Source organism: Pseudophryne corroboree, chromosome 7 (genome assembly GCF_028390025.1).
Source record: "Pseudophryne corroboree isolate aPseCor3 chromosome 7, aPseCor3.hap2, whole genome shotgun sequence".
In the NCBI taxonomy this organism is placed as follows: Eukaryota; Metazoa; Chordata; class Amphibia; order Anura; family Myobatrachidae; genus Pseudophryne; species Pseudophryne corroboree.
Window position 1 is genome coordinate 147,823,627 of NC_086450.1, and position 22,123 is coordinate 147,845,749.

The 22,123-nt window shown below is 40.8% G+C and overlaps 1 protein-coding gene across 5 annotated transcripts in view; it reads left to right on the forward strand.

The window, feature by feature from the left end:
* Positions 1 to 22,123, forward strand: part of THSD7B (thrombospondin type 1 domain containing 7B) — a 1,210,507-nt gene that overhangs the window by 799,395 nt on the left and 388,989 nt on the right. For all 5 annotated transcript variants that reach the window (XM_063933719.1, XM_063933721.1, XM_063933718.1 and 2 more), the window contains one exon: positions 6,416 to 6,519. In XM_063933719.1, coding sequence (XP_063789789.1) covers positions 6,416 to 6,519 — 104 coding nt within the window. The remainder of the gene's footprint in view (positions 1 to 6,415; positions 6,520 to 22,123) is intronic.

Genomic DNA, 22,123 nt, shown 5'->3' on the forward strand with positions numbered 1-22,123 from the left:
GTGCATGTTGGCACCAATGACCAAGTTAGATGTAGATGGGATGTCCTGAAAAATGATTTCAGGGATCTAGGTAGGAAACTAAAGGCAAGGACATCTAAGTTAATTTTTTCTGAAATATTACCTGTGCCATGCGCTAGCCCAGGAAAGCAGAGGGAGATTAGAGAGATTAATGTTTGGCTAAGAGATTGGTGTAGGAAGGAGGGATTTAATTTCTTGGAAAATTGGGCAGACTTTTCGGTCAGGCGTCATCTTTGTTGTCGTGATGGATTACCCATGAACGAGAAGGGAGCAGCAGTGCTTGGGGGAAGGATGGTTGGAGAATTTAAACTAGGAGCCAGGGGGAAAGGATTAGTAAGAAACTATGGGAGCATCAGTGAGAATAGCAAGGGGGAAGGTATTAAGATAAATGGGGGTGGAGAGAGGTGGAGAAGAAAAACAGACACAAATAAAAAAAACAGACAAAAATAATAAACCAAGGAATAAACAAATAAGTAAGGAAAGTCTAACCTAAATGTATGCTTGCAAATGCAAGAAGCCTATCAGGAAAAATGGGTGAATTAGAAGTAATAGCAATGAGTGAGCAATATGACATCACAGGTATCACTAAGATATGGTGGGATGATTCTCATGATTTGGCAGTAAATTTGGAGGCTGCGCTCTATTCAGGAAAGACAGGGCACATAAAAGGAGAGGAGGAGTTTGTCTTTATGTCAAGCCTATCCTTAAACAATACCTAAAGGAAATTTTTTATGAGGGTATTGGTGATAACATTGTATTACTTGGAGGTAAATGTTCAAAGAAACTACAAATAGGGACAAGTTATAAACTGCCAGATATTAGTGTGACTAAGGAAGCACTACTCCAACAGCAAATTGTAAAGGCTGCAGCAATGGGGGAAGTGTTAATTATGGGGGACTTTAATTATCCTGACATAAATTGGACATATGAGTCAGGTGATACAGCTAGGGGTAGTAGGATTTTTAGCATACTTAAAGATCACTACTTGTTCCAAGTGATTGCGGAACCAACTAGAAATGAGATTATACTTGACCTAGTAACAACAAATAATGTAGAGGTAATATCAAATATTAATGTTAGGGAGCCCTTGGCAAACAGTGATCATAATATGTTCACATTCTAAATAAGTTTCCAAAAAGTCCTCCCCGCATGTCAAGCTTTCGCATCTCATTGTGTGCGCACACGCAGTGCAGCCGCTGCACGTGCGCACTACACAAAGGGCTTAAGGCTGCATCCCATAGACTGGGACCACATTTTTAAAGGTAAGAGTACTGCAAAAATGTGGGACACCTTTAAAATATTGCTGGACAGATTTACGCATAAGTTCATTCCCATGGGCAGCAAAGGTAAGAGTACCAAGTATAAACCGATGTGGCTAAATAAATAGGTAATGCTAGTAATGGATAAAAAAGGCGGGCATTTAAAGTGTTTAAAGTGTTTAAATCAGATGGGAATGTGGAGTCTTTCCACTACTACAAGGAGTGTAACAAAATATGCAAAAAGGAAATCAGAGCAGCTAAAATTGAAAAAAGAAAACAAAGGAAAGCAAATCAAACCCAAAAAAGTTTTTTAAGTATATCAATGAAAAAAGGATAAATAAAAGACAACATAGGACCCCTAAAAAGCGAGTTAGTCGAGTTGTTAAATGATGACAATGAAAAAGCAGATTGAGCGGATTCTTTTCGTCAGTATTTACTAGAGAGGAAAAAATGGTGGGAATAGAACATGAAAACAGTAATGATAATGTCCAGATACATAAAACTTGTTTAAGTGAGGATTAAGTCCGCGAGTGACTACGAAAATTAAGATTAATAAATCTCTGAGGCCTGATGGATGACTCCCAATGGTTCTAATATAGCTAAGTTCAGAAACAGCAAGGCCCTTATACTTAATCTTCAAAGATTCTATTACATCAGGAACGGTTCCTAGGGACTGGTGAATATCAGATTTAGTGCCATTATTTAAAAAGGGAAGTAAATCCAATCCTGGAAATTACAGACCGGTAACCCTGACATCTATAGTGGAGAAAATATTGGACGGTATATTAAGGGATAGCATTCAGGAGTACTTGTGGTGCTTCAAGATCATTATTAGGAACCAGCATGGGTTTGTGAGGGATAGGTTAGGCCAAACTAACTTAATTAGCTTCTATGAAGAAGTGAGTGTGAATTTAGGGCCTGATTCAGACCTGATCGCTGCTGTGCGTTTTAACACAGCGGGTGATTATCGAACTACTGCGCTTGCATATGCACCGCAATGCACACGTGCGTCACCAAACAGCGATAGGATGGTACGAAAATTTCTATCGCACGAGCGTTCGCAAGGTGATTGACATTTGTTTGTGGGTGGTAACTGGCCATTTTCTTGGACTGTCAGAAAAAATACTGGCGTTCCCTAGCGTTTTCAGGGCAAGTGTGTGACGTCAGCTCCGGACCCAATCAGCCTGATTCCTTCACACTGGAGGAGTAAGTATTGAGCTATGCACACACTGCATAGAATGGGACAAACATTCGATGGTGAGTCGGGCCCTTAGACCTGGGAAATGCTGTGGATGTGGTCTTTTTAGATTTTGTGAATGTCTTTGACACAGTACATAACATGAGGATGATTCTTAAATTAAGAGAGCTTGGTCTAGGTAGCAGCATTTGTACTTGGGTCAAAAATTGACTGGAAAATAGGGAACAGTGAGTGGTGGTCAATGGAACATTTTAGAGCTGGGCTAAAGTATTAAGTGGTGTACCTCAAGGGTCTGTACTAGGGCCTCTTCTGTTTAACATATTTATAAATTACATAGGAGAGGGTCTTAAGAATAAGGTGACCATTTTTGCAGATGACACTAAACTGTGTAAGATAATTCAGTTCAGGATGTAGACTCTCTTCCGAACTGCTTATTTAAACTGGAGGTTTGAGTAGCTAAGTGGGGAATGAGGTTTAATATAGAGAAATATAAAGTTTTGCATTTTGGGACCATAAACAAACATGCAATCTATAAATGAAATGGAGTAAATCTAGGGAAATCAGATATGGAGAAGGATTTGGGGGTGCTCATTGACAGTAGACTTAGCAGTAGTGCCCAATGTCAGGATGTAGCAGTAAAGGCCAATAAGGTATTAGCATGCATAAAACGGGGAATAGAAACAAGGGATGAAAGTGTAATCCTGCCACTGTATAAATTATTGTTACGGCCACAACTAGAATACTGTGTACAGTTCTGGGCTTCACGCTATAAAAAAAAGACATCATAGAACTTGAAAAGGTTCAGAGAAGAGCTACACAATTGATTAAAGGCTTAAAGTCACTGGATAATGAGGAAAGGCTATCCAGGTTAGATATGTTTACAGTAGAAAAAAGGCGTCTAAGAGGAGACATGATAAAATACATTAAGGGTCAGTACATGGAACTGTCAGGCGATTTGCTTATTGAGAGATCCGTACACAGGACACAGGGTCACCCTCTAAGGTTAGAGGAGAGGAAGTTTCATACCAAGAGAAGGAAGCGTTTCTTCACAGTAAGGGCAGTAAGGATATGGAATTTGTTGCCAGAGAAGGTTGTAATGTCTGACGCAATTGATGTGTTTAAGAAAGGGTTAGACAAATTTCTAGCCGAAAAAGGCATCCAAGGATATAATCTGTAATAATAATGTATGAAAGTATCTGGGTCAGTGAAAGAAAATCCAGTGTTTAGCAGTAGATCAAAAAATAGGTTGAACTCGATGGACAAATTGTCTTTTTTCAACCTAGACAACTATGTAATTAAAATGGCTGTTTCGACTTTGTGCAGACAAATGCAAGAACCACTACAAAAGGCCACATATGCCATTTGTTACAAAAATTCTTACACTTTCTTTACTTCTTTTTGCTGCTATTGCACCCTAATGACAGTGACATTTTACAGAAATGAGTGGAAGACAGATGTATCAGATATTTTCACAGTTATGGGTCTGTCCCCAGAATGAGAACCCCACTAAATATTTAACTGGAAATTGATCTTTTTTTTGGTCCAGTGATGGAGCTTAATGTGGGCACAAGTCATGTACCCTACAGAGGTAATATAAGATCAGTGTTGTGCCAGTGAATGACACCGAGCATTTGATGAGTTGACATGTTTTCTATAAGATCAGCACAGAGGACACATGGTCACTCACTTAGGTTAGAGGAGAGGAGTTTCCGCACATTGAGGCAAAAAGGTTTTTTCACAGTAAGGACAATACGTGTTTGGAATTCCCTGCCTGATAGCGTGGTAACAGTGGACTCAGTCAACACCTTTAAGAATGGGTTAGCTAAAGTCCTATTGGATAAAGATATTCAGGGTTATGATGCGTAGTCACGCATTATAGTTAATATAACTAGTCCTAACATAAAAATAACTAGTCCTATAATAGAACTGCATAGGAGACCACAAATAGGTTGAACTCGATGGACAATTGTCTTTTTTCAACCTTAGTTACTATGTTACTATGTTACATGCAATGATAGCGAATCAGAAATTGGAAGCAGGACGGTAGCCGACTGTCAGTGTTTGGGAGGGCAGCAGAGTCCTCCCTTGTGAAAATGGAGATGAGTCACCACCATTTAGGGGGAGGGAAGAGGCCAGGGATCTTCATCGCTGGATGAGATTTCTTGGCCTTTGCGACGGATGGCTTGCCTGTCCCCATGGGTACACAAGCTGCCTGATGGTAAGTAAGTAATCTGATGCTGTGTCCTATAGGATGCAGATTGGATCACTACTGCAGCAGGAGTCGTCTGCTTGTAATAGTCGCCTCCTGCTGCATTCCAAGGAAGCAGCAGTGATAGCACCTCAGACCACATCTGAATTAGGCCCAGTGGCAGTAGCCTGTTTGCAGTTTGCACTGCATTGCAGATGCTTGCTAGGTAATGTGTCTGGTAAGCAAACACATACACAGTGAGATGCTTGCAGTCAACCTTCCCACCCACAGAAGGGGCACTATCTATTGCATGATTGTCCACCACATTGCAAAGGTTCTTGGTGCACTGCAGGATATAGCCACAGAGCAATGATGAAGCGGGGTCAGGAGGATGGGAAATTGATGGAAAAAAAAGTGAGGATATGTGTGGACAGTACAGTGGGAATTTAATTGGATAAGAAAGCTTAGGAAGGTTATGTGAGCGGTTCTGGAATTTGATAAGCTTGCCTGAAGAGGTGAGAGTCTTATAGTGCGTCATAGGGCATTCCACAGAGTGGGCGCAGCCTGAAGAAAGTCCTGCAATCATGTATGGGAATGAACAATGAGTGTGGATGAAAGACGTAGATCTTGTGAAGAGCGAAGAGGTCGGGTTTGGAGATATTTTGAGATAAGCGAGGAAATATACGTTTGTGTACAGTAGTTTGGTTAATGGCCTTGTGTGTAAGTAAAAGTATTTTATATTGAATACAGTAGAATACAGGTAACCAATAGAAGGACTGACAGAGTGGATCTGCAAACGCTGAACGTCTAGCGAGGAAGATCAGCCTTGCAGCTGCATTCAGAATGGATTATAGTGGCGAGAGTCTCTTTTTGGCAAAACCAGTAAGAAGACTATTGCAATAATCAATGCAATGAGATAATGAGAACATGGATTAAAGGTTTTGAAGAGTCTTGTGTAATGTATGGTCATATTTTGGATATGTTTTTAGATGTATGTAACATGATTTTGAGACAGATTGAATGGGGGGAACAAAGGAGAGTTCAGAGTCAAGGTTGACACCTGCGCAGTGAACTTATGGGGTAGGGTTGACTGTCGAGTTCTCAACAAGATAGCTCAGGTTGGTAACCACTATTGGCCGGTGGAAATAAAATGTTGGATAAATTAAGTTTGAATAGAATTAACATTATTAAATAGTTTCATGGAGCGGTGCATTTAACATAAAAATATTGCTTACATTTTCACTGTATTCTTTACCTGAATTGCTAAGTGAACACTCATATTATGACTGAAGCTTGTTCTTGTCCATTGACCTCACAACTGAGAACATCCAAAATAAACAGGAAATAAAGATTGAATTTATGAATCATTTTCTTTCTAACTGGCACCTCATACTGCAGCAAAGGTCTTCAGCTCAGACCCTAGTCAACTCAAATACACATGGCTGCAATATTGCCAGGGATTTACGTTTCAATATTTCACACAACAGGGAAATGATAATAATACAATGATTTTAAAAATGAATGACGTGGAAAATGTAATTAGGTTTCGATGTTTTGCATCTATTTTCTCCTCTGCATATTCAGCTGGTTTATTCCCTACAATTAAATGGGAATTAGTAATGCTGCCTTAGCTGTATATTCTCACCGATCATAATCATAATTAATTTCCCAATTCACATATAAATTAGGAGGAAAACCCAATTACACGTCTGCGCACCTGTTCTCATACTCATGTCTTGTAATGACTCACAGGTGGAAACCTCATGCGTGGAAGCAATGTGTCCTTGTGCCAGATTATGTGAGACAAGGGATCACCGGAGCCAGTGATTCATGCGGACACGGAATACAAACTAGAGGTAGGATATGTTTCAAAAGTATTGTAAATGGATTTTAATCTTATTTTATTGCCAGTTTTGCATTAGCCATTAAAGTAAAAAATGGATTATTTGTTGGTCCCCAAATCAAAATGTGCCCCTATTACATAGAAATAGTGGGGCACGTGGGAAAATATCTTTGCAAATCTGTACTGTATATTTTTTCTGATTTTACAGGGCTATACACTGTTTAGGAGAGACAGACTAAATAAAAAGGGTGGAGGGGTGTGTCTTTACGTAAAGCCATTTTTAAAACCTGATATACTGGAAGATATTCAGGAGGGGACTGTAGACACTGTCGAGACATTATGGGTAGAAATTGCATGCAGGGAAAAAGGAATAAAAAAGTTAGTATTGGGTATATGCTATAGGCCGCCTGGTATTAACGTATCTGATGAGGAATTGTTACTAAAGCAAATTGAAAGAGAAGCAGGAGTAGGAGACATAGTAGTGATGGGAGATTTTAACTATCCAGAGATAAACTAGAAAAATGATTCATGTGATACTGCTAGGGGCAATATGTTTTTAAATACACTTAATGATAACTACTTAGTTCAACTAATTGAGGAACCAACTAGGTACAATGCAATCTTAGACCTGGTATTAACAAACAATGGGGATTTGCTATCAGGTATTATATTAGGGGAACCCATAGGAAACAGCCACCACAATATGGTCACATTCAATATCAGTTTTCATAAACAGTCCTATACTGGCTCAACTAGGACTCTAAACTTTAGCAAAGTGAATTTTGAAAAGATGAGGGTATTTTTCAGGGATATTGAATGGGAAGGTTTGTTTTTAGGAAAAAATACTACGGAGAAATGGGAGGTACTAAAATTCCTGCTAGCTAAAAATACTCTCAAATTTATTCCTACGAGCAGCAAAAAAAGGAATAAAAATCATAAACCGATGTGGCTTAACAAAAAGATAAAGGAACTTATGAGCAAGAAAAGGCGAGCATTTAAAAAATACAAATCTGACGGGGAAGTAGAGTCATTTCAGCACTATAAGGAATGTAACAAAATATGCAAAAAGGAAATAAGAGCAACTAAAGTAGAAACTGAAAAACTAGTAGCAAAGGAAAGCAAAGCGAATCCCAAAAAATTCTTTAAATACATTAATAGCAAGAGATTAAAGAAGGAGAGTATAGGCCCTTTAAAAGACAAGTTGGGAGTCTTAAGCAAAAATGATAATGACATAGCGGACACACTAAATGAGTTTTTTTCAACAGTATTTACCACAGAGGACCCAATTCAGAGACTAACACATAATCTCAATAATGAGAATATCCCACTGATAGGTACTTATTTATCTAAGTGAGGATGTAGTCTGTGACCGCTTAAAACATTTAAAGATTAATAAGTCACCAGGTCCTGATGGTATTCACCCAAGGGTTCTAATGGAGCTTCACTCTGAACTTGCAAAACTGCTATTTTTGATCTTTATGGATTCAGTAATATCAGGTATGGTTCCCAAAGACTGGCGTATAGCGGAAGTAGTGCCTATATTCAAAAAGGGAAGTAAAGCTGAACCAGGTAATTATAGACCAGTTAGTCTTACATCTATAGTGGGGAAAGTATTGGAAGGTATTCTAAGAGATAGTATTCAGAAGTTCCTTGAAGTCAATAAGGTCATTAAAAGGAATCAACATGGGTTTATGAAGGACAGATCCTGTCAAACCAACTTACTTGGCTTTTATGAAACAGTAAGCGCAAACCTAGATCAGGGTAAAGAGGTGGATGTAATCTTTTTAGATTTTTAGATTTTGCCAAAGCATTTGACACTGTACCACACATGAGAATTATTTACAAGCTACAAGAAACAGGGCTAGGAAGCACAATATGCACTTGGGTCAAAAATTGGTTAGATAATAGGGAGCAGCACGTTGTGGTTAATGGATCTTTTTCAAATTGGACTGAAGTGCCGCAAGGCTCAGTATTAGGACCGCTATTGTTCAATATTTTCATTAACAACATAACAGAAGGTCTAGAGAGCATGGTGTCAATTTTTGCAGATGATACCAAATTGTGTAAAGTTATAAATGCGGAGGGGGATGCTGAGTCGCTTCAGAACGACTTAGATAAATTAGAAGCTTGGGCAGCGAAATGGAGAATGCGTTTCAATACAGACAAGTGTAAGGTAATGCACTGTGGTAACAAGAACAAAAATAACACCTACATACTAAATGGGGTAAAATTAGGGGATTCTGTACTGGAAAAGGACTTAGGTGTCCTCATAGATAGCAAACTAAGCAGTAGTACCCAAAGTAGGACTGCAGCAAAGAAGACTAATAAGATATTAGCATGCATAAAAGGGGAATTGATGCTAGGGACGAGAGTATTATACTCCCGTTATATAATCATTTGTGAGGCCACACCTTGAATACTGTGTACAATTCTGGGCACCATACTACAAAAAGGATATCCTGGAGCTAGAAAAGGTTCAGAGCCGGGCGACCAAACTAATTAAAGGTATGGAGACACTGGAATACGAGTAAAGGCTTGCAAGACTAGGCATGTTTACACTGGAAAAGAGGAGATTAAGAGGGGACATGATCAACATCTACAAATATATAAGGGGACAATATACAGATCTTGTGCAGGACCTGTTTTTGGTTAGATCAACACAGAGAACTCGTGGACACTCGCTCAGGTTAGAGGAGATTCCGCTTTTTTACGGTAAGGACGATACGAGTTTGGAATTCCCTGCCTGAGGGAGTTGTAATGGCCGTCTCAGTCAACATCTTTAAGAATGGGTTAGATAAATTCCTAATGGATAAGGATATCCAGGGTTACGGTGCATAGTCACGCACTATGGTTATTATAAAAAAGAGGGGTAAAACGTAACGGCAGTCATCAACATCAGTCAAAATTTTATACCAAATAATCCTGCATAGGAGACCACAAATAGGTTGAACTCGATGGACAATTGTCTTTTTTCAACCTTAGATACTATGTTACTATGTTACTATGTTACCCCTGTTTTCTTGGAGTGGGAAAGTCTGGGTCTGTATCTTCGTATGCAGATTTCCTGAGCCCAGCAGTGTGATTAGCCTGGCCACTATAGGCCCGTATTCATGGGCAGATGTGGGGAGAGATGTGTGCTGAGCAACCGCTCAGCACACATCTCTCCCCCCGCTCAGCACAGCGCAATGTGTGCTGAGCGTGCGGGGGGGAAGCTGGGGGGGGGGGGGCGCTCATTTCACCCAGCGGATAAAATGAGCGACCTGCTAGATTGAGCCTGCATGCAGGCCAGTCTAGCACCAGCTATCGCTGTGGGGGGTACACATGGAGAGATCATGCTTAAAATCTAAGCAATCTAGGCAGATTGCTTAGATTTTAGGCTGGGATCGCTCCGTGAGTACCCCCCTTATGTGTCAACTGGCAGTTACTCAGATGGCCGGTGTTCACTTAATTGATCCAATTGCTGCGTCTTCAGAAGCAGCAGCAGCTCACACAAGTGGATCACTCAAGATGCCTTCTGCTTCTTTTGCATATTTTCGTACAGCAGCTGCTTCCAAAGACAAATGAGGCCCAGAGTTCCCTAGGACATTATTTCTCTTTGCGTCTAATCAACTGGATGGCACCTGGATGGCCAACCCCATTACCACTGCAAAATATTTTTCCAGTACCTCTGAATGTCACACTGAGTGTTCATGTGGGTACTAGTGTCCCAGGTTAAGAATCACTGACCTAGGCATATAATAGGTGAAAGATGCACTAGTTTACCTGTAAAACAACAGAACACAATACAAACCAATAACTAGAGATGAGCGGGTTTGGTTCTCAGAGAACCGAACTCACCCGGACTTCGCGCTTCAGACACAGTTCCGAGCCCGGCTTGGGTTTTCCCGCCTGACTCGGAAACCAGAACGAGGCAAAACGGCATCATCCCGCTGTCGGATTCCCGCGGGATTTGGATTCCATATAAAGAGCCGTGTGTCGCGGCGATTTTCACTACAGTCTCGGAGAGTGTAGTGAGAGGACATGTTTCTGTCCTCAGTGTCTGTGTGGGGGCGGGAAAGTGGGGTGGTGATTCTAGTGCTGTCTTGTGCTGCTCAGTCCAGTGTAGTCAGTTTCTTATGCTGCATCGGTCCAGCCAGTCACAGTGTTGGTGTCCTCTGCTGCTATATGTCCCCAGTGCTGCTGGCTGCTGTATAATTCCCTTGCAGTTTTGCTGTGTTGTCTTGCATCAGACCAGGAGTAGTGTCTCTCTTGTGCAGCATCAGTCCTGTGACTAGTCACAGTGTTGGTGTCCTCTGCTGCTATATGTCCCCAGTGCTGCTGTATAAGTCCCTTGCAGTTTTGCTGTGTTGTCTTGCATCAGACCAGGGGTAGTGTCTCTCTTGTGCAGCATCAGTCCAGTGACCAGTCACAGTGGTGGTATCCTCTGCTGCCATATAACCAGTGTTACTGGCGTATAATACTAGAGATATTGCCGTATAATTGCAGTGATATTGCCGTATAATTCCCGTGATAATTACAGTGATATTGCCGTATAATTCTAGGGATACTGACATATAATTCCTGTGATATTGCCGTATAATTCCTGTGATATTGCCGTATATTTCTCGGAATACTGGCATATAATTCCTGTTATATTGCCGTATAATTCCTGTGATATTGCCGTATAATTCTCGGAATACTGCCGTATAATTCCTGTGATATTGCCGTATAATTCTCGGAATACTGGCGTATAATTCCTGTGATATTGCCGTATAATTCCAGCGGGAATTGTTTGTGTCGCTTGGCTTAGTCATACAGCTACCTCATTGCACCTCTTCTACATCTTTGCATGAGGTGCTGTTTGGGGCCTTTTTTTTTATATCTGCCCTCCCATCTGCCACTGCAGTGCCACTCCTAGATGGGCCAATTGTTTGTGTCGCTTGGCTTAGTCATACAGCTACCTCATTGCACCTCTTCTACATCTTTGCATGAGGTGCTGTTTGGGGCCTAGTTTTTGAAAAGTGCCATCCTGTGTGATACTGCAGTGCCATTCCTAGATGGGCCAGGTGTTTGTGCCGCACACTTGTGTCGCATGGCTTAGTCATACAGCAACCTCGATGCACCTCTTTTTCTTCTTTGCATCAAGTGCTGTTTGGTGCCTTTTTTTATATCTGCCCTCCTGTCTGACACTGCAGTGCCACTCCTAGATGGGCCAGGTGTTTGTGTTGTCCACTTGTGTTGCTTAGCTTAGTCATCCAGCAACCTTAGTGCAACCTTTTGGCCTAAAAACAATATTGTGAGGTGTGAGAAATTCAGAATAGACTGGAAATGAGTGGATATGAATGATATTGAGGTTAATAATACCGTAGGATCAAAATTATCCCCAAATTCTGTGATTTTAGCTGTTTTTATGTTTTTTTTTTTTTTAAACATCCAAAACCAAAACACGAAAGGGTGGTTTTGGCAAAATCAAGCCAAAACCAAAACATGAAAGTGGAATTAGAACCAAAACCAAAACACGAAAAGTGCCAACCACACATCTCTACCAATAACATAATGAAAAAATAGTACCAGGGGGGTTCACAACAATCAGGTACACACTCCTATCTCTCATCTGTGTCTTTGTCACAACCCCTTTGATGTGCATCCCTACTGCTGAGCCACACTCTTCACTCTACACATGGTAGGGGCAAAGTGCAGTGTCATCCCACTTTTGATGGGTAAAAAAATGCAAAGTTCATGGTAGCTGATTTATATACTTGTGGGCTATCACCCTGCTTCCAGTCCAAGAACAGCAGTAACCCTGCACCAGCACAGATTAGGTTATACCAAAAACCACTGCAGTGTGGGTGACTCTTCTTGGTGACATTTAATAATACAAATAATTATAATATATGCAGTAATGGTACACACATTATTACAGCAGCTGGTGAGAAGGTGGTATCTGGCAGACTAAAACCTTATTCTCTGTTCTGTCACCCCTGATCTTGCCATGTCTTAGAAGAAGGAATATAATAAGCTCTCTTATGGGCAGCTTGACCTCTCTGTAGCATTAGGACATAAAAATAGCAAATCACACAAGATAGTAGAGAAGTGTGGAGTTCAGGAGAGAAGTAGATTTAGGTTGCATTCACATAGAGGTTATACAGCAGTCTGAGGGGGTGAGTCGAACATAGGAAAAGTATCAGGCACAAGCATCCGATGTGTTTCCTTTGTGCATGCTTCCGAGATGCAGTGCGCATGTTTATCATTGGTGACTGAGAGGGGGCGAAGATCAAACTTACTTGGAGATCCATGCAGTTTCGATGGGTGCTTCTGGGTGGTAACTGGTGTGTGACTAACAGGCAGGAGCATGTGATGACCATGTCGGTGTCAGCACTGAGATCGGGGGCCATGATCTCTCGGCTAGTCTACGCGTGCCATAGGCAAGTGCAATGTCCGATGCTGTTCAATAGATCTGCAGTATCTCTGCTATTCAAATATATGCTGTGCTGGACTTTATGCTGCTATTATTGCTGAAAGCTATTTAAGTTACATACTGTGTGGATTCTGGGTTGCTGCCATTATTACAAGTCTTGCACTTGTGGATAATTGCTGCTTTTAACCTATGTGCAATCCTGATGTATACCTCCCAACTTGACCCTCTCCAGGAGGGACACAATGCTCTGCTTCTGGACTTTCCTCTTAGTTTATGATTGCTGACACCTGTTTTGAACAGGTTAATAGATAAGAAAGGTGTTTCATCACAGGTGATGGCAATCTTAAATTAGGAGTAAAGTCCAGGAGCAGAGCATTCTGTCCCTCCTGGAGAGGGTCATGTTGGGAGGTATGTGTGATGCTCTGACCTGCAAGTAACCCTGCTCATGCTGGTTGTGTTTCTGCAAACTACCTCTACTTTTCCAGTGTATTTGTATTTACTCCAGGCCAATACCTTGCAACCACTCTTGTATTAAATGAGCCCCTACTGCCTGAGCTTAAGTCCAGGCAACAGCCTAAGTGCTGGTGAGTATATAAAACTGTATGGGAACAGCGGGTTGTTGTTATTGGCAAAAGATCTCAGTAGGAGGCTCTAGGGGTCTCATTTATATGAAGGAGTGTTTCATAACAGTGTGCATACATTGTGCTAAACATATTTGCACCTGTAGTTTTGTTGTTATGAGCTGCCGCTGCAGCTCATCTTGGTAGTGGGTCCCGACCATTGCTAGGTAACTGGGACACTGCACCACACTGGCCGCATTGGATTGTGGTCCTGGCTGTTGCTAGGCAGCTGGAACTCCAGGCGGCCGTGCCAGTTCCTATTCCCAGCTGTTGCCTAGCAGTCGGGTTGCTGCTTGTGTACGTGCTGCTTACAACTGCAATCTATGTTGTCAATAAGGGGCTGGTCTGCCATTGGTGCCTGCTCCTGGTAAAAGGCAGCCAGCCCTGCACAGCCTGGCCAGTGATAGTTTCTGTTTCCAGTTTCCTGTTCCTATTTCAGTGTCTAGTTTCTAGTTGGAAGCCTTGTCAGCCTCTCCTTGTTCCTGAAACAGTTCCTACCTTGCCTTGCCATGTTCTTAAGGATTCTCTCACCTAACTGCCAGTACTATTATACCTCGTCCTTGATTCTTCAAGTATTTAGCTTAGTGCTCAGTTCTTTAACTATTGCTGTAGATTCCACCTGTGCCTTGTGCTGTGATCTCACCTGGGATAGTGCTGAACTCCGGAATTCACATTACCCTTATGTTAAAGCCCATATCCACAGTCTGCATATTATTACACTGAGGGAACTTTGCCACACCTTGCTCCAAAATCCTGAACACATCTAGTATCCTACAGTCAAACTCCTGCTAAATGTTTCCTTGCCATTCTGCATTTGCTTATAGTTACTACCCAGCTAATAATACTGGGGTCTCCAGCCAATTAATTAGGCCTCTGCAGCTAGAGGTTTAAGTCCTGGCAGCATCCTAAGTACAGGTGTGTACATCAAACACTAAGGTAACAATGGGCAGCTGTTATAGGCAGAAGACCCTCTCATAGGCACAATTGTGTTTCACTTATTTAGCTTTTTCTGTTTTCTTTTCTGCAAATAAATGTAATTTCATGAAACTGTGCAGAATTGTATAATCAAAAAACAAATACAAAAACAAATGTTGTCCATGATTGCTTATTAAACTCAGCTCTATGCAAGTAGCATTGAATTTGAAAAAAAAAAACCACATTTAAAAAGTCTTTATACAGAGAATTTCATTATGATATAATAGAACCATTATTAAAGGGCAATTTTACACATTGGGAAAACTTTCAAATACATGTGGGTGAAGTAAATGAGAGCTAATTTACATAGTCATTAGTCTTTCTTTCATAATCATAGTTTTCTGTTTATTATTAATATAATACTTGCTGGCTGCCATGTGTAAATGAAGAGCTTATTGTAGCTAGAATATTTGCTTATTCGTACTGTAAATTTAACACTGATGATCATTTCCAAGTTTGCAACATAACTTTAGCTACAGGATATGATTTGTGCCTTAGTTTAATTAGCAGTACTGGGGTAATGAGTTCCAGCTCTACACAAATTGTGGCAAATTGACAGCAATTTTGCCCTCCAAATTGCCCTCTACCTAGAGATAACTGACCCGACTTGGTACCCCTGTGATGTGGTATTTCTTTTATACATTGTTTCTTTATTTTATTTTGACGGACAAGATACAGTAACTGTGATCACAGCTACCTTGCCTTTCACAATCAGCTTTATTCTTTGGCCCTTATTTCCAGCATTTTTGGTATAGTGTTTTAAAATCATGGTTGCTTTGTGATTTTGCCTTTCTTGCATGCAGCAGTTTTTAAATAGCTGAAACAAAGAATCACCAAAAGCTGCAATGTAAGCAAATCAGAGTATATTATGCCCCCCCCCCCCCCCCCAAACCACCACCAATAGATACTAATCAATCAGTTTATATCTAAAGTGGGTAAATTGCCATCAACAGGCCTGATTCATACTTGTAGACAAATGCAATGGTCTGCTTACAAGTCCGATGGCGGAGAGTCTGCACATGTGCAGAACGAGCCATATGAACTCGCACGGAGTACCCTCAAGCCACAGCATGTCAGTTTGAGGGCTGGACGTGGGTGGCGCAGTGCTGCATTTTTCAAAACGGGGCACATTGCCCCGTTTTGTAGGCATGATAAGGCTAGACATGGTGCAGTCCATAGAAGAGCATGTTCAGCAGTGACAGCCCTAAGTCCTGCCCCTGGCACTAAGCCCCACCCCAGCTACCACCGGACCTAAGCCACGCCTCATGAAGACAATAGCTAATAATCACCAGGAGGTCAGGCCAGGGACTGTAGCAGCTGACACTCAGGAGGAGATCAGTCACCCCCCCCCCCCCCCTGCCTCCGGCCAGACAGGTCAGCTGCAGCCATTGGTTCTAACCCTCATTTCACTCGATGTCTACCACTGTGAGGAAATCCAAATTTGACTCCTTTGTTAATCACTACTCTGCATTTCAATTGGAGAGATAAGAGGATTTTGGCCATTCAATATATTTTTGACCCCAGAGGCTTGATATATAGCTTTCAACCAAAGATGAGCTGGTCTGGTTTTCAAATAACCGAACCCACACAAATTTTTCATTTACGAGCAAATCTTCCCTCTTGACTTAGATCCTAAAATGAGGCAAACGTTGGATCTCGCGTGTTTTGGATTCAATATAATTCCCTCCTGCTGTGATTTGGGCGTAATTTCACAGCAGACACCCGACAGATAGCAAAGCTACCAGACTGCAGTGCAAATATCAATATTTATCCTTACTGGGACACTACACACACTGCACACAGCCCAGAGCTCCTAAGGGCAGCATTATTTATTTTTTATTTTAATGCCATTATTTTTTTTCAACTATAACAGTAACTTTCTGTTTTATTTATTGGTGCACAGTCAGTAACACTGATGCTGTAAGCCTGTAGTGCAGTCTAGAGCTCCTAATACAGGGCAGCATTAACCCTTTACTGGTGCACACTGGATCTGTGACTGCCCACAGTGCAGCCCAGAGCTCCTAATAATAATACAGGGCAGCAGTAATCCTTTATTGGTGCACAATGATGCCTGCAAAAGTTTTTCGCAAAGTTGTCATTTGTGAAAAAACAGAAAAAAGTTATATATTTGTAAAATGTGTGTGTTCAATGACGCTCATTAAGTGCTGTGCTACTGCATTAATAGTAAAAATGCTGTCTGAGTCACAGTGTGAAGTTGTCATTTGTGAAAAAAACTGGAGAAAGTCTTTTCTTTTTTGTAAAAGTTGTGTGTGTGTCAGGGTCAAGCCATGCCACCGCATTAATAATATAAGCGCTGTGAGCCATTATGTATAATGATCAGTTGATGGAAGAGCAGGAGCAGCAACCAAGTACTAGTGCTGTGCTTGCTGCCATTCATGATAGTATAACAAAATCTACTAAAGGTGATTCACTGGGCAGAAAGTTTAGGAAAGGGTACCTGAAATCAATTTTTTTACAGTGTCAAAAAAGAAAAGAAAAACAACAACAAATCACCAGTGCTCAAAAAAGAGAACACTAAGGTTAATGAACAAACTGTGTTCACAACCCCCTGAGTTTAGAGGTTTCCATGTTAACTATGTGTGAGATTGACATTGCTAATACTGTACTTGGAGAGATGCCTCCTTCCACCATTTCTGAAACCGCTGCAAATATGGGGATGGGCAGTACAACTAAAGATGGTGATTATGACATACAGTAATAGAAATTGAGGAGCTAGTGTGGAAGTTCAGCAGGATGATGGGGATGTAAGTCAGCCACCAGTGCCAGCAGTTCATGCCCGTGATATAAAGAAAATCATTGTGATGCCATAAGACCAAAAAAGCCACCACTTGGGTATGGAATTATGTTTACCCAAATCCTGACATTTGTGAAGGCATCTTCTCCATTTGTGAGGCCATAGTTAGTACAGGCAGGGACATTAATCATCTAGGCACCTCCTCCATGTTATATCATTTGCTGTGAGTTCCTAAAATGTATTTTACAAAATTATAATAATTTGACAAATAATATCAAGAAGTCCAGTTTCAGCGACCAGCAGTTTGAACCAGCCAATGCAATCTCCATCGCCAACATCCTCATCATCAACCTCTTTATTAGTGATCCCAAAAATTGGTTTCCTATACTGTGCATGTCCTTTTTTACTATAAAACATAAAGGTGGGTGGGAGAACCCAAGGACATATCCAACTTGCAGTACTTTTCTTTTAATTATGGGCTGTTTGGAGGCATTGGTGATGGTCTATTTTGCAGAGACAAACATTTTTATTGGTTTTGTTATACAGAAAGTCTAAAATATATTCTAATTTACAACATATTTTCAACAGAATATTATGTGGTTCCTCACACATGTTAATTGTATTTATTTATTTAATCAATCAACCAACCATCCATCCAACCAACCAACCAACCAACCAACCAACCAACCAACCAACCATTTTTTGTGTTCTGTTATGGCCTTGTCTCTCCTAATTTGCTGTAGAACCAGGTACAGCTCTTTATCTAGGCCTCGCATATGTACATTTAAATGAATCAGTCAGTCATTCATTTCTGTACTCTTTGATGCCATTTTCTCTCCTAATTTGCTATAAAATGCTGGAGATGTCTAATTTTTAAGTTTATTACATAATCTATTCGATCAATCTATCATTCTGTTCCCTGTTTTCCACTATATACTGCACTTACATTTCCTTGTACTTCACGAAAAATTAGAAAAGAAAGCTCTTGTTTGGGCGCACTCTTTGTTATAACAGTCATAAAAGATAATAAGTAATAGGATTAAGACTTACCTTTAATAATATTCCTCATAAAGTGTAGGAAGACTACACTTATTCAGTGGACTCTCATCCGTGATTCAGGGAGGGGAACATCTGTTGATAGACAGAGGATTCCACATCTCTGTCTAACGTGGACAGCAGATCCACACACTTGTCTTCTTCCTTTCCCTCCCCCTTCTTCTTTCCTGCTCTTTCCTCTATATTTTAGTATTTTTCTACTTTTCACTGTTCTTCTCCATAATCTCATTTGGTATATGGGCCTATTTATTTTAACATTCTGGTGCACTCTCATTAGCCATATTTCCCTACTACCATACCTCAACGCACATGCCCAGCCTCGTCTGATCATGGAAGCGAAACGGTGGTGGGCTGGGTCAGTACCTGGAAGGGAGACCCCCAGGGAATACCCATTGTAGCAGGAAGGCACGGACAAACTATCCTGACATAAACACTAACAGCAGGATCACCACTCCTATTTTCTTCCTTCTGAACTAAAAAGCAACTCTATCTATCCTATATGTGCTGAAATAAACAAGGAGTTACAAACATTGTGGATACTTGTAATACACTTGTGCTTAATCTCACATGACTGGCATTTGTAGCACCGTCAGACCAGTGAATGGACCTTCCTTCACATTAACTTACCCATTTGGGTCTTATTAATACAAATTTGTTTTGTTCTGATCCAAGGCAGACGGAAGTAGTATTATCCATATCTACTTTCCAGTCTGGAATCACCTTACATGTTGATGGATCAGAACATATTTTATTTTTTATAGCCTTGTAGTATTTGGATGCCAAATGTATTTTATGAGGAATATTAATAAAGGTTAAGTCTTAATCCTATTACATATTACCTTTTCTGACTGTTAAAACAAAGAGTGCGCCCAAACAAGAGTCTTCTTTTCTCGTTTTTCCTTCTGTGTAGATCTCTGGCTTAGGGCGCACCACCAAGCGGACACATTTAGTGAATTTATCTAGTAATTTAAACTGTACAATTTTAGTTTCAGAATCTTATTGTATTTAAATTTGATTTAGGCCAGTGTGAAATCACCACCTCTTGTACACATTTCCTTGTACTTCCCTTGGGTCTCTGAAATAGTTCTTGATTATTGAAAACATTGGGGTTGTATAGTTTATTAAACTGCCATCCTCCTGTCTGCCACAGCTGTGTGGCAATGTTTCATAGATGTGCTATACACTGTTATAGGTTTGTGCTCTGTTGCTTAGTTAAGCCACCCAGCAATTGGCCAATATTGGTGAAAACAATATTGTGAGGTGGTCAAAATTGACTGGAAATTAATGTTATTGAGGTTAATAGCATGTAAAAAAAAATACAGATCCAAAATCAAAATGCGTGAGTGTGGCCAGAGGCTCGGCACACAGGATACCTGAAACCTTTATGATGTTGGTCAGTGCACAGTAGGTAATGTGCTTGGATTCTGCAGTTCTTGTGAGAAGGTGTTAAGAGTAAAATTACCAAGACTTTGGTTACAGCACTACCTTTGAAATGGCCCCTAGATGGTCTTTTGTGTGTCTGTGCTTTTGGGGGAATCAGTTTGCTTTCAATGATTTCCTATATATTATAGATACATGTATGGCAGGAGGAAAACAATTTGTTCATTTTCAAGTTGTTTACCTGTACGATTTGTTTGTCAAATGCAAACATTATTTCTCTATAAACTATATAGATACTTTGAATCTGTGTGAAATGTAATATTTAATTATTTATATTCTGTGAGAAAACCTGATTGGCTAAACAGACCCAGAGTGGAAGTATCCACTGTGGTATTGTGCATTGGCGTGAGATGAAAGGAGGGTTGGGAGTACTGTGTGTGTATATCTTCTGTGACATCATGACAAAGTTATTCTCTGAGTCAGAGATCTGCTTTAACCATCTTCTATGCTACCCTCTGAGAAATGCCGGAGGAAAGGTCTTCTTTAAGGCCATTTAAGCAAATAAACATCTTTGCCTTCAAGATGACAATTGCCTTCATCTTGCGACCAATAGCAATGCAACAAATCCAGTTGGCCTGCCCTGCAATGAGCTTAGCATCTCCAAGCTCTGCCTTCTGCCAATTACTGATGCAGAGACTTTGTCCACTGTGGGTCAGCCAATGCCAACCAGGCGTTGTGACAGAAGCGTGTCTATGCATACACAGCAGCAAGCGGTGTAGGTACCGGCAGTAAGAGCCTGAGTGAAAATGTGGTTCCATGTGCCACGTGGTAGGAGTCTGGTGGTGGTAGCAAAATACCCACCCACTACATTTAGGTGGAGTCAGTAACGGACAGTTACTGACGGTACGAGAGAATCCCCTATTGGCCAGGTCCCATGAGACCCAAACCCAATCTGTGGTTGCTGGGCGTAGGTAGCGAGGGTGTTTCCGGTCACAGTGTTGATTTAGAAAAACCAGAACCAAAACCAAAACTAGAAAATTAATCCAGATCCAAAACCAACGCACAGGAATCTGTGCACATCCTTACCTTCAACAAATCAGGTTAAATATAATATGCTCAACTCCCAGTTTATTTTTATGTTTCCAATCCAGGCATTATGTCTTGAATAAGCTCTTCCCGAGTGCTGCTATCCCACCTTCAGACTCAGATGCTGTACACTCTCTCCTTGCATCTACAAATATGTCCGGCTACATTATTGCTGTGTATAGAAGAATTCTGTAGTGGGTCTATGTTGCGTATGCAGCACGGTATGCCGCCTCCTACGCATTGCTGGGCAGCTTCCGTAGACTTCAGTGGGGTGGCAAGCGCATGTGCAAGCCAGCTTCCATAGAAATGAATGCATAGCGGAAGTGTACGCATAGTGTACACCCTGCAATGCCATGAACAGTACGCATCACAGCAACACTGCAAAAGGACACATCTGTAATCACTTCTCCAAATTCAAGATAGGAATTCAAAAATGCAGGCATGTCTCATCCAACACAGATTCACTGGTTCAGGCATCTTAGTTCAGATAGTCATTCTAAGAAACCTAAGGCATGCTTATAGGTCTGATGTGCGACTGTTGTTACAGGTGTTGTGTCTTCATACACAAACTGCAGAACTGAGATGCCAATTGTAGGTGTTACTATAAATGTTACATTTGTGGCTAGACTAGTAACCTGATGTATTAGACTAATTTGTGTGAGAGAGTAAAACCGTCCGGGGGTTATTTATGTATTCATCTTTTTATATACGTTTTAAATAAATTGGTCAATTACCTCAATTCCTGTGTGCTGTAATATTGCTCTGTTTGTCTCAGTACACAACCCGGTGGCTACAACATTTGCATATTTTTGAATGGCCTGTGTGAAAAAAAGACTTAGCCGCAATGGCAATAGCGTGCACTTCTCAATCAGGCCCAATGTTTGGTTTTGTCCTAAAATCCAGAGATTCTAGTACAAAGTACACACCTTTTATAAACCATTTTGTTGGGGTGCCATTTTCAGGGGAAGCTTTTAAATTCCCTATGTGGATCACTAAAAGGAAGTCCTCGCCTTCTCTGTCTCTTTTAAGTGTGATTTTAACAAATAGCTTTCCCCGACTCCCCCCTCATTAGGCATAGTTAAAGAAGAGCTCCGCAAAGTTTTGTACTTTGACTGGCATGCAGCCTTGCTCGATATGGAGAAATAATAAGTGGCAAGTTTACCTGGATTACTTGCGCCACTCTACTAGTGATAAGATAATTAAAGTATTTAAATCTATTACCTGGTCTCTGCTATGGAACCTCTCTTAAGTTGCCATTCTCCACAAAATATTGTTCTCAAGCTTTGATGCATCAGATAAGCATACTGTAGGTGGCTCCTAGGACTGTTTCTCATTCTTTTGATTAATT